General features: G+C 50.0%; 3 protein-coding genes across 3 annotated transcripts; all 3 read right to left on the bottom strand.

Annotated features, from left to right (window-relative positions):
• Positions 1–790: 790 nt before the first annotated feature.
• Positions 791–4807, bottom strand: BDV38DRAFT_205768 (putative C2H2 finger domain protein). The gene has a single exon (XM_032052521.1). It carries the CDS (start codon positions 4558–4560, stop codon positions 937–939), a length of 3624 nt encoding a protein of 1207 aa, XP_031917512.1. The 5' UTR covers positions 4561–4807; the 3' UTR covers positions 791–936.
• BDV38DRAFT_206164 (uncharacterized protein) lies at positions 4774–5681 on the bottom strand. Its single transcript, XM_032052525.1, has 2 exons — positions 4962–5681; positions 4774–4894 (listed from the first exon to the last, which is right to left on the bottom strand). The coding sequence occupies exon 1, from the start codon at positions 5520–5522 to the stop codon at positions 5055–5057; it is 468 nt and encodes a 155-aa protein (XP_031917511.1). The 5' UTR covers positions 5523–5681; the 3' UTR covers positions 4774–4894; positions 4962–5054.
• A 1675-nt stretch (positions 5682–7356) lies between these two features.
• On the bottom strand, positions 7357–12400 carry BDV38DRAFT_205820 (uncharacterized protein). Its single transcript, XM_032052524.1, has 3 exons — positions 12013–12400; positions 8752–11954; positions 7357–8492 (listed from the first exon to the last, which is right to left on the bottom strand). The coding sequence occupies exons 2-3, from the start codon at positions 11892–11894 to the stop codon at positions 7577–7579; spliced, it is 4059 nt and encodes a 1352-aa protein (XP_031917510.1). The 5' UTR covers positions 11895–11954; positions 12013–12400; the 3' UTR covers positions 7357–7576.
• Between the last annotated feature and the right edge of the window lie 350 nt (positions 12401–12750).

Here is a 12750-nt window from a genome sequence, read left to right as displayed (position 1 = left end):
AGTTCTGCAATAGTACCGTTACTCATTTACTATTTATAACCAAAATAAAATAAAATAACAGGGGATGTGCCGCTCACCGGGAACTTGTGAGTGCATCCGGCCGTGTGATGTCTCATTTCTTTTTTTCCCTTTTCAGGCTGACAGATTGCCGGTTGAGATTCCCTCGCTGGTCAACCTCCCTCGAACTCTGCATCTAGTGGCCTAGTTGCAAGATTCCCCGTTCTTCGTGCTTCTCTCTCTGGGCCAGGTGCATGGCCTCCTTGTCCAATCATCATCCGTTGAGCAACTGTCCCTTTCGGGATTTCCATCGAGCGAGTGGACTACTTCCTCCTACTCCTAGTCCTGAGGTAGGGTGTACATATACGTAGAGAGATCCTCAAATTCTCATACGAGGTCCCTCTTTCCTACATATCGCGTCGAAGAACTCGTTAGTCACTTCCACCGCGTCAGTAATTTAACGTCAATCATTCGTGGGCCCAAAATGTCTGTAAGCACCACAAAAAAGTCATAAAACTTAAAAAATATTCGCCAAGGGAAAAGAAAGAGAGAAAGGAAATTTAAAAAACAAAAGCAAAAAAGAAAAAAGTAATTGTCACTTGACGCGCATGCTATACAAGGCCAAGACATGACCATCGAGTAAATCATCTAGTATTGCCTATGGGTATATTAATGCAGATCAATTGTCTCCAGAGATCCAAAAAGAAAATCATCACCCATATAGTGTGGCCAATACCCAGGAGTGCTGGAAGGAAAAGAAAGAAAAAAGTGATGGAATCCTCAAGAAATAAAACCGTTTCAGATCAGTTTATAGAAAATTTCCTTCACGATCTGCCAGGCTAGTGCGCTAGGGTATCATATACAAAAAGAATTAAATAAATGTGATGGGGCAGACGGTTACGGCCCGGTCCAGTATAGATCGAGTGGTAAACCGGTTTACTACAGTTGGTTTGGGTAGGCCCCGGGCGCAGTGAATGGCATGGTGGGTGCCACGGCTCCTTGGCAGACATAGCTATTCTCCCCTGTGGATGACATGTACTGGGGGTCATAGGTCGGCTGCATCTCCGTGGGAGACATGGAGAAATTATACGATTCTTGTAATACGCTCATGTGCTGATTGGAGACCCGAGGACGCGGCCCGGCATTGAAAGGGGGAGGATATGTCACTGAGTTCTGGTGCATAGACATGAGCCGCGACTGGTCCATGACCCCCCCTGGCTGCAGTCCCACCTGCACACTATACTCGTCGTACGCGTCCATCGGCTCAGGCTCGGCGGATATGAACGCGCCTGACATGGTGGTAAAGTGGGGAACGCCGGTGGAGCTGAGAGGGACCTCAAGCCCGTCGGATTGCCCAACGTCATGATCTGGGTATGGTGCCTGCGTGTAGCCTATGGGCATGCCTGCCCTAGCTTGGACCCCGTTCAGATTGGGCGCAAAATTGGTGGTTTCACGCGAGATCGACTCTGGCTCGGAGCCGAGATCGCCCTTGCCAGGAGAACCTGGTCCCAGGTTGGACGACAGATCCCGTTCGTTGACGAGAGCTAACACGGGCATCGCGATCTGCTCCATGTGTTTGGCCAAATGCACCGTAAGCTTTTTCCAACTGCTGCAGACGTTACCACAGAACCGGCACGGCTCATCCTTGGGCCCCTTCGGATTGTCATGTCGACATTGCTCCACAAGGTTCCAGAGCTGCTCGATCTTGCGCTCGCGCTGGATCTCCGCCATCATTTCGGGTGAATTCGGATCTACCGGATGTTGGGATGGTCCCTTGGCTTTCGTTTTCTTTACCTTGGGCTCTGGCATCTTGTGCTCGCGGACGAGATGCTGTACAAAATTATCCTTTCGGAAACAAGTATGGTTGCAATCGGGCTCCGAACAGGTCCACCACTCTAGTTGTCTATGCCGTTCGCTCTCATGTCGGACCCAATCAGCCTTTCGTTTGAATGATTTGGGTTCGCTACAATGGGCAAAAGTACAGGTGAATGGCTGCACATCTTCATGGACATGCTTGGTCCAATCCGATGGCTTTTGAAACTTCTTCACCTGGAAGCATATCGGGCATTCAAACTCCGCTGGGAGCCGTTTGACTGGCGGCAAAGGGACCCCTGGAGGGAACTGTGCCGCAGTGACAGCACTTTCTCCGAGGGCTGCGGAATCATCGCTTGCCTCACCATGCCCAGGGATTTGGAATTGAGTATGGGGGGCTTCTGAGTCCTGCGGGCCTGCACGAGGCGTCAACAACAGGGCTCCGCCGCCCTGCGCAAAGCAAAATTTGCCCGAAGCACAGCCCTTCTGGGTAACCGCACAGGTATGTGTGAATTTGTTTTCTACCAACTTTTTGTAGCGGCGGAGTTGCTCGTTGGCAAAGCGTTCAAGTAGTGCCGGCTGAAGTCGGGGATTTAATTGAGCGATCTGAGTCCTGAACCCTTCCAATGTAGGGACGGGGAGGCGTGATTGAACCGAAAGATCCATTACTAATCCTCTCTCATCGGGTATATTATCGTCGTTCTCATCACTGTCACCGGTGCCAAGCCCTAGTCGAGTTTGGTTTGGTGGGGCGCTGCGAGGTTCTGGCTGTAAGTGTGAATATGCGATATTGGCAACCGGTGGCCCACCATGGCTTGTCATTAGGTCGATGAGTCCAGGTGTTGACGGCCTCGGTATTTCACTTCTGCTTCGTCCACGGACCTTGAGCGAAGGCCAAGGGTTGCTTGTGGAGCTTGGGGATGCCGCCCGAAGGGTATCCTTCCCACCAATGGCGGCCATTTGCCCGGCTATAGCAATAACAGCACCTCCAGTGCTCAAACTAGGCGACCTAGGTGAAAGACCAAGGCTCAATTTGCGATGCGGGAAACTGTTCTTCCGTTGATGGGAGCTTTTATTTTCGTCACCCTTGCTCTGGTCATCAGAGCCAGGTAGCGAGATAGAGAGATCAGACAGATGCCGCTTGAGATTGTTAGGTGGTTTGAGATTGTTGGACGGTTTCCTGTGCAACAACTTGCGGAGACTGCTCCGCCTCTCGTGTTTCCTGCTTTTGTCGTTGCTGATAGACAAATTTTCGAAGGAACCCCCCGCACCGACGAGACTGTTGATATCGGCGTCACGGGTGCCCCAAGTCGCCGCGCGCGAAACATTATCCAAGTCCCTCACACGTCTCTCATACTCGACCATGGCCGCAGTTGAGCTTGCAGGCTGCGTACGGGCCATGTCCGGGGAAGGGACCGGAACGAGATCTCGCCAGGGAGGTCGTCCCAGGAACTGATGAGGTGATGGTTCTTCACCTTCAGGACTAGATTGTTCCCGACTATGCGGCATTTCCTGTTCTCCCAGAGCCCATCTCGCCTCGTTCACACTGGCAGCCGGGGTTTCCGAGCCGGTTCCCTCGATTTCTGATTCATGATCACTGTATTCCTCTTCGCTGTTCTCAGTGACGAGTACGCCTGGTCCAGGGATGAGAGCAACTTTCAAGTTGAAGTAATCTTGTTGGAGCGAAGGGTCGCCAGCACTCTTCGCTCTGCGTCGGTTACCTGTGTGCTTGCGGCCCCTGTGTGGGGTTGGGTCATCGCCATTCTCACTATTCGCCACACTGACTGAGGCCGACCAAGATCGAATATCTTCATTCTTCTCGTCCAACTGTCGCCGCAGCTCGAGCTCATTCGGGCTTGGCACGTAAACATTTTCCCGAGACGTGGGATCCACACCAGCATGGCCAGTAGCCGCGTTTGGAATCCAGGATCCATCATGTTTTCGCGAGACAGATTGGACAGATCCAAGATATCCGCCATTGTCCACCCCGGCATCCTCGTCGGATTCGCTAGATGGCCCGCCGGGGGAAAGGTGTGTTGAAGAATGACTCGGTCGCCGCATATCTCTGACCGGCGAATCACCCCGGGAAAAACTTTCAATTTTGACAATTGGGCTTCTGGCCCTGGGAGAGCCAAAGTCCCCGGGCACATCCAGACGTTCATCCGGGGGGCAAGTAATCAAAGCGAGTGCCTGCGGTTGGTTCTGCAAGGTAACAGAACCAGGCTGACTCTTGATACTGGTCGTCTCAGAAGAGAGACTTGACTTGTTGGTTAGATTCGGAGTAATTAGTTGAGAGGGATCCATGTTCATCTGTGCAGAGTTCAACTTGTTCGGGTCTAATGCAGTGCTGCGCATGCCTGGATGCAAACCTCCGTCATGCTGCCAACTATTCGAGTCTGGGGATAGGTCTGTACTGAAGGCTGCCGACAGGTAATCGGCGGTTGGCGACGTATGGACGCTCATTTCACTGGAGAGGTCGTCCGCGGGGCTGAGATATTCAGAATAAGAAGCTGGGTGTGCCTCATCTCGGGGCGAGTCACTGTGCACATGGGAACCTATAGGGGAAGATGAAGCATCGCGTGTGCCAAGATCTTCGCCGCTCACAGGGGTTAGTCTGATTGCAGATGATCTGAAAGATGCTACCTCGGGGTCTAGCTGGGTCGAGAGATAAGGATCGGGAAAGGAAGCGTCATTTAGTTTTGTGGGGTTGGGCGAGTCGTTTGGGACGAACTGAGGTGATAGTGTCGACATGGTTGTGGGTAAGCCAAATATCCGATGCCTCTTTTTCGCGTGAACCGACACAAAATCAAAGGTGTAAGGGACGTTGCAGTCTTGTCCTTTCTTCCGGATTGCTTTGCTAACGTGCGCGCGCTTCCTCTGGCTAGTACAGTAGGACTCACTGAGATGGGAAGCAGAGTTGAGGACGCATGTCTAGAAAGCCATCGATGAGCAAAGCGGCGGTTTATGCAATCATAAAACAGGTAAGCCAATAAGATATATTGAGAATATAGAAGTAACAGAAATAGAATCCGTAAACAGCAGCCAATTTAGATTAGGCCACCGCAGGAATCATTCTGCGGGCGTTCTTGATCGCAATTCAGCTTGTTTTCAACCAATGACGTAGACAGACTTTCAAAATGGCCTTTACTGACAACGGGCGAGGGGGAAAAGTAAAGATGAATGGGGTTGAGAAGAATATCGACGGGAGGAACAAAAATAACCGTGGATTCAAAGTTTGGGATGAGCTAATGGCAATGAGGAGCAGAAATTAAGGGAAAAAAAAAAAGGGGAGGGGGGGAGAGGGGGGAAGGTTTTAAGCGTAACGGCGCCTTGTAGGGCAGGTTGACGCAAAGGTTGGTTGAGGATAATGGTAAAAGAGTCTTGGCTACCTGTACAGATACGACACAGAAGGAGGGGTAAGCACGAGCCAAATCAAGGAGAAATAGAGTGGGAAATTCCCCGTGGTATTGCGCAAGATTTAATCCGAAGAAGAAAAGGATGGAGGAACGAAGAGGAAGAAGAAGAAGAAAAAGAAGAAGAAGAATTGGGAAAAGATGCCTTGCGGCTGAAATGAGGACTGAGCCACAAATGAACAAGGAAACAAATAGTAAGAAGAGAGAAGAGGGCACGTCATGTGTTCTATTATCGAAGAGCCTCTTGAGAGATTGTAACGTGATTGCAAGGCTGTTTTGTTTAATGAGGCTCATACACATAAAACATAACAAGCAGAATTGATCTACATATAATAACTCATTTTGCTATTAGAGCAGGAAAGATCCCATTTTTTCGGCTGTTCAAGAAGAGAGAGACGGAGACATCCATCTCAAGCCATTTCATTTCTCAAGAAATTAATTTTACAGGATGGAGTCATTCACTGCATGTTCAACAGGCGCCAGTGTTAAGAAAGTGTGGGCGCGTGGCTGGCCAGTGAGAAGGAAGTGGGGTTCTCATTAGGCGGATTATGTCCATTCAGGAAGAGGGAGGATTATCCTTATCTGCACGGCTTTTCTCGTCCTTTTCACCTTGGAATTTTAGGGGAAAAAATAAAGAGAGAGAAGAGAAGAGGGAGGGGGGAAGAAAAGAAAAAAAAAATTAAATAAAATAAAGAACGTAACCTTTCGGTTTTCACCACGAATCAACAAACAGGATGCCACCACTAGCAATGGATCATCAGTAATTAAAATGAGCATGAAATCTTGGTGCTGTGGTCCGATGCGAGGAAAAGAGAGGGTCAAGCCCCTGGTCCCGTTTAGTGTTCTATATTCAGTACCCGTAGGATGCTGATCCTTGAGAATGGTCATTCCACAATCAAGAGACGAAGGAAAAAGGGAATCAAAAAGGGAATCTTCATCGGGGCGGACCCGATATATGTACCCCTACCCATTTACATCTATGTCTGATGCGTTTGCATCTCACAATCAATTTACCCTTCTCTCTATGAAAGGAGAGAAGGGAAATTTTTTTTTTTTTTTTATAAAAAAAAATAACCAGTTAGTCCGTTTAAATGTGTGTTGGATATCATGAACCACAGACCGGTCAGTTATGGCTCTAAAGGTATCTTTTTGGTCCACTAAAAAAAAGGCTAAATCTCCACTCATGTTGCTCTGTTTCTCCCCCACAACACGGGCGGACAGGAACCGGACACCGATTGAAGAACCCTTGTTCAGTGAATGGCCCTCTGTAAGGTTAACCTGAATAGAGTGATGATTATTGTTGCAGGCATTTCTGGTTGCGAAACGACTGCGCCACGATTGACTTACCTGAATGCCAGATGCCTACTAGAAGCATCTTAACCAGAGTAGCCCTGAGTTTGAAGGGTACTCAGTACATCGATCACTGATCCTCGATCCATATAGACCAATTATGCTCGGCGCATCGTATTGGTTTGGGTTAGTCAGACCTGCCTGAGGCTGTGCACGATGTTTCGGTCCAGTCCAGACTGCTGCGCGAGAATGTGACTTGGGAGGTCGGAACAAGCTTTGAAAACTAAGTCGGATATTTTCTGCTCTCCATCCTGGCCTAGTCATGCGTGGCTGTGCTCTCTCTTCCCCCCCTCTTCCTCTCCCTTCCTCCTCCCCCTCTGATTGTAGTCCATAGCGGTTAGGGCGATCTCGACGCCGGACGGTAGGGAACTAAATGCACAGTCAGTCCGATATCGCTGACCATTGGCATCACGGCAATATACTATAGTCTCGATTAAAAATAGATACAAAGGTAATCGGAACTGAAGGAAGGGACTGCAGATCATTTTCGTCAACTGACATCACATACATTAGAAATGTGTCATCATCCGGATGAGCATACATCATAACAAATAATACACACCATGAAAAACCGTAACACTGCACCACGCAGAGCGTAAGTGGAACGAAGGCGTAAAAGTAAAAGAGAAGGAAAGAAAGGAGAAAGGAAAGGAGTACAATACTAAAGAAATGAAGAAAATGACACGCTCAAACTCCCACCAAATGCTATACGGATAGATAGAAAGATAACAGCGTAAAACAGAAAGAGGGCGAACAAAGAGAAATTTAAAAGAATGACAAGGGTGCTTCTGTTCTCGAGCTTAGCTGCCCTATAATGGAACAGAAGCATATTGTCGCAAATGAGTGAACAAACCAAAAACACCGCGCTCAGATCATAATCGATACAACCCTTTCCCAGAAATGTAACTCAAGCTTTTCATGTACAGCTAACAGCTGACCGGTCTATGATGCTTAGCCTTGATACCCTTAGCAGCTCTCACGTCTTCCAATGTACCCTACTCACTCTACAGGGTATCGAAGCTTGCTTTACCTCGCCTGGGTGAGCTGGGCTTTCCGTCGGAACGTGTAGAGCCTCTCGACTCGCTTCGAGGCCTTTCTTCTCCACCCACTAGGGAGTCCGTGGACCGCCTTGCCAGCTCTTGGCGTCGAGCCATAACCACAGGGGAGTCGGAGTATAAAACACTGCCTGGAGTATAAGTACAGGAGAGGGCTTTCTCCTCGTCTTCTGCGAAATCTTCATGCGCTGCCTCCCGAATGATGCGAGGGAAAGTCCGCAGAATGACGTGACGAGTAGGATCCTCCTTGGAGCCGACACAGCCTTCTTTCGGGGTTCCATATTCCTCCCAGATCTCATTCGACGTGCCCTCCGAGTCGGGCGCTGGGAAAGAGGCCATGATGAGTTCCCTTTCGACACGAGCAAGTCTCCACGTTTCGGCGGCCAACTTGACAATCTTCCGTACGCTTGTATGAAGGGTGTCCATGTGTTTAGGGTCGGCGAAGTGTTTGAGGTGGTCGATGATCTCGTCGACGATCACAGCGGCCACAACGTTGATCGACTGCTTGGCATCGGAAGTCGTGTACGCGGCTTTCAGCGTCTGCTGCCTCCAGAAGGCTTCACGTCTCACAGACTTGCGTCGAATGTCCATCGAGAGCATCTGGAAGAAGGTGTCCGCTTTACCGTACCTCTTGCCCAAGGTGAAAAGGAACGGATGGAAGATTCGGTAAGTCAAAGTCTTCGAGATGATATGTTGAACGTATGCGGAGCGCAGCTCACGCGATGCCGGGGTATTATCAAGGAAGGATGGTAGCTCCTGAGGTATTTTGGACAGTACATCCTTGGGAGGATCGATTGGAAGGTACGCAAAGTGCTCCTTAGATAAGGAAACAATAAGACGAGAAAGCTGGCCGAAGCAGTCCAAACTAGATTATAGAATTCTTATCAGAGCAGGTACAATTGATAGCATTATTGACATCTCATAATCTTCGTCACCATCGTGATCATAATTCTATAGGGAAAATTGAAAAGGACAAAAGAAAACAAATGAACGTGGCACAATTCTGGCCAGAACGGTAAAAAAAAGTTATCACAGAAGACAGTCTGGAAGGTTAAGACAAAAGGAAATTTTTGAAAGACAGTCAAGTACTAAAACACATTCTCAATGCACTAGGTCACACTTACAAGAATGGATCACCCTTCGTGCTCTTGAGGTCAGTGGCTTCTCCAAGGCTGTGAAGGGTCTTTCTCAACCTATCGCAGTCTTTTCCCAAATTATCAATGGTGAGGCGCATGCCGTCAGATGCTGCCTGTAGTTGCTGCTCCTTGACAACATTATCCTCTTCCACCTTCTGCTTTTCGCGCTCACAGTGGGAGAGTTCATCGCACTTGTCCGTGATGCGCTGCTCCAATTCGCCCCTCTCATCGGCCCAGCGCCTCTCCATGTCGGCCACATGGTCCGCATGGGTGTTGTTGAGGAGTTCAATTTCATTGGCATGTTGCATACGAGTCTCCTCGAGTTCCTTGTGCTTGTTCTCGAGATCGGTCTTGGTGGACTCTAATTCGTTCACCTTGTCGTCGAAGTTCGACTGTAATGTGTCGTGTGCTTCTTGCATCTGTCGCTTCTGATCTTCGTAATCATTCTTCATTGCTTCTTGCTGGTCAAGCAACTCTTTCTCGCGAGCAGCCAAAGCTTCCGCTGCTGCTTTTTCATCCTCGGCCTTGATCTCTTCGAAAGATTCGGTCATTTCCCGTTTCTGAGTCGCAAGAGCGTCCACCTTCTCTTGTTCGCGCCTCTCACATTCCTTCTCATGAGCCTCTTGGGCATCTTTCATGTTGGTGCTAAGCGTCCTGACTTCCTCTTCGAGGTCATGTTTGTTCTGTGTCAGCTCCTTGTTCGACTTCTCGGAGTCCTCCAGCTTCTCTTCGAGGTCCTTCCGCTTCTCGTCAAGATTTCCAAGTTCCATGCGGAGCTCGTTGATGGTGTTTTTGAGTTTGGTGGACTCTTCCGCCGCCTCATTGGCAGTTTTCCTCATTTGCGTCTGAAGAGCTTCAATGTAGAAGTCCTTGTGCATCAAATCCTGCTCATGCTGGGTCTTCATCTGTTGAAACTCAGCTTCGCGGGCTTGCAGCTTGCTCTTCGTATTCCTGTAACTACTCAACAAGCGGTTGATGTCTGGGATGGCATCTTGAATTCTCTGCAGAAGTTCAATTGGTTCTTCAACAGGGTGCTCTGGAGGCGACATCATTCCCTTGTGGTGACCGTTATGTCCATTGTGATGTCCGTTCTGAGGGGCGAAGAATCCATTCCCGTTGGCATAAGTCAGATCGCGCAAATGCTGGAAGGCTGTCGCGGTGCTGGGCTCCATAGAGCTCCGGGGGGTGGGTTGCATGCCCGGGGGGTAGAAGGCATACTGGGGCATAAACCCAGCAGCGGTCATGACGGGGGAATAAGCTGTAGCATAGCTAGCTACGCTGGGAGCAGTACTCGGAGGAGGCATAGGGGGCATAGGAGCCATTGCCGGCTGTACTGGCGGCGTAGCGTGTGGCGTAGCGTGGGGAGATATCATCGGTGACATATAAGCGTGGCGGGCGAGGGGGCTGGTAACTTTTGGCGATGCGGATTTCTGAACAGGGGATGCGACCTTCTGGAATGGCGATGCAGCCTTTGATACAGGAGAGGCCATCTTCTGGGCTGGTGGAGGATTCTGTAGCATGGCCGGAGGTTCTTGATATACAGAAGCGACCGGCGGGGGTGTTGGTGCGGGTGGGATGACTTCCGCAGGAAGCTCGGCTTCCTGCATCGACAAAACAGTTTCAGCCATAGGTGGGGCTGCCTGAGGTACAGGTGAAGCAGGGTTAGGAGCTGGAGAAGCGGCCTTGGGTGTAGGTGCAGCGTCCCTAAGCACAGGCGAAACAGCCCTAGGTGTGGGACAAGCGTGCTTTGGCACAGGCGAAGCCGGCTTGGACACAGGTGGGGTAGTTTGGCGGGCGGGGGAAGTAGGTGCTGCCTCAACTGCCTCAGAGGAGGGGTCAGATACGGGGGCTGCGTGTGACTCAATCTCTGGTGCGTCGGTCTTTGTGGGAGATGCAGACTCAGCGAATTGAGTCTCCGTAGCAGATGGGGTCTCTACGGAAGCCGTGGTTGGGTCCGTCGAGAACAATGGGGTCTGTGGTGCTGTCACTGGGGTCGGCTCTGGTGGTTCGACAACTTGCTCCTTCGATACGTCGATATTCTCCGGAGTCGTTTCAGCGGCCTCCTCAACTGGATGTTCCGGTACTCCTAGTTCCTCTTGGTGCAGTTCTTGAGGCACTTCGGGGTCCCGCTGGACATCACTCGCGTCCAGCTGCTGACTTGAGGAGAGGTCGGGGGCATTCACTTGGGCAGAACCATCCTCTTCAGGATTGGTCGGTGGTTGAGGTTGTTGCTCAGGTTCAAGGGCTGTTGAAACTTCCTCAGCAGTGGGCTGTAGTTGTTCCTGCTCCACTCCTTGCGCTGGCGCCAGCTCCGTCTCAGGGATTGGCTCTGCGGCAACTTCTGGTACGACTTCCGATGCGACTTCAGGTGCAACTTCAGGTGCCGACAGTGACTCGGGCTCCACTGGGGCTTCTACTGAAGCCTCTGATTGTTGGCGCTCGGCTTCGATTGCTTCTGGTTGTGGTTGCAGTTGTTGCTCTGGCTGTTCCTCTTGTAACTGTAGATCAGATTGTTGATCTTGCAGCTGTTGCTCCAGGGGTGGTTCCTCTCGCAGCTGTTGTTCTAGGGGTGGTTCCTCTTGCAGCTGTTGTTCTAGGGGTGGTTCCTCTTGCAGCTGTTGTTCCAGGGGTGGTTCCTCTTGCAGCTGTTGGTCAAGAGGTGGTTGGTCTTGTAGCTCTTGCTCAAGTAGTTCCTCTTGCAAGGGCTCCGCTTGCTGGTCTGGGAGCTGTTGATCTGCTTGCTCTGCTGGGGGTTGGTCTAGGGGTTGATCTGCCTGTTGGTCTTGGGGCTGATCTTGGGGTTGGTCGAATGGTTGGTCTATTGGTTGCTCAGGCTGTTGCTCTGAGGTCTGCTCTGTGGGTTGATCAAGTTGTTGGTCAGTTGCTTGCTCCACTGCATGATCAGATGGCTGTTCGGCTTGTTGTTGTTGTTGTTCTTGCAGCTGCGATTCAGCTAGCTGTGGCTCCTGAAGTTGTTGTTCCTGCTGTTGTTGTTCCTCTGACTGTGGTTCAGGAATAGTAACATCAGCCGTAGCAGGTGGAGGTGTTTGATTCTCTGGCTCCTCTTGGGCCTTTGACTTCTTATTACTTTTTTTGTTACTAGACTTGTTCTTTTTTTTGGTTGGGGCCATGGTCGTAAAAATAATGCGTGCCCAAGTTCAAGAAAAGGAAAAAGACGTGTTACCAGTGGGCTAAAAAAACCTGTTAGCAAAAACGCAATTGGGTGGTGGTTGGGGTGTGAAGCAATACATGGAAACGCGCTCACCGGCGCCAAAGATATATTCCGATCTGATATGGAGAAAACAAATGACAACTTGCACGGGGGAGGGGGTTCCGAAGGTCAAACGATCACACGACAGATACAGGGAAGAATGTCAGGACGAAAAAAGTAATGTGAGGAAGAAAATTCGCCCTAGAGCAGGGAAGCCTGGAAGTGGGCGCAAATGGTTGCAATCCACGAAGTCAAGACGCCCGATGGTAAAGACCTGCGTTGAAGGCAAGCAGACAATTCTGGCAAGACAGGACAGATCGCAACTCGTCAAATAAATATTTTGGATTTCTTAGGAATCGGAATTAATTAAAACATTAGGCGAGGCAGTAAAAATTACGCAGCGAAGAATCTATCCTAAAACACGCCCAAAAAAAGAAACTCGCTGCACACTGGACGCATTTGCATCCAGCCTCAAGGGGGCTGGCAAGGCGAACAAACGGACCGAACCTTGAAACAGTAATTGATACCCATTCAATATGGATCACCAGGGCAGGAAAGGCAAGAGCATACATTTCTCGCGCGAAACGGGGACAGAAGTGGACCGATCATTTCAAGATGAGGAGAGAGTATCACCCAATGAGTAAGCATTGGGCATCAATAGCACTGGTTTTTTCTGGGTGGCAGGATGAATCATAGCGTGCAGATGAGGGAGGGAAAAAAAAACGACAAGGTAAAAAAAGTATTCTATCATCTATGACAGGACGGAGGATTCAGTC

This window comes from Aspergillus pseudotamarii (assembly GCF_009193445.1).
Source record: "Aspergillus pseudotamarii strain CBS 117625 unplaced genomic scaffold BDV38scaffold_8, whole genome shotgun sequence".
In the NCBI taxonomy this organism is placed as follows: Eukaryota; Fungi; Ascomycota; class Eurotiomycetes; order Eurotiales; family Aspergillaceae; genus Aspergillus; species Aspergillus pseudotamarii.
The sequence above is the reverse complement of the archived record's forward strand: the minus strand, read 5'-3'. Positions and strand labels throughout refer to the sequence as shown.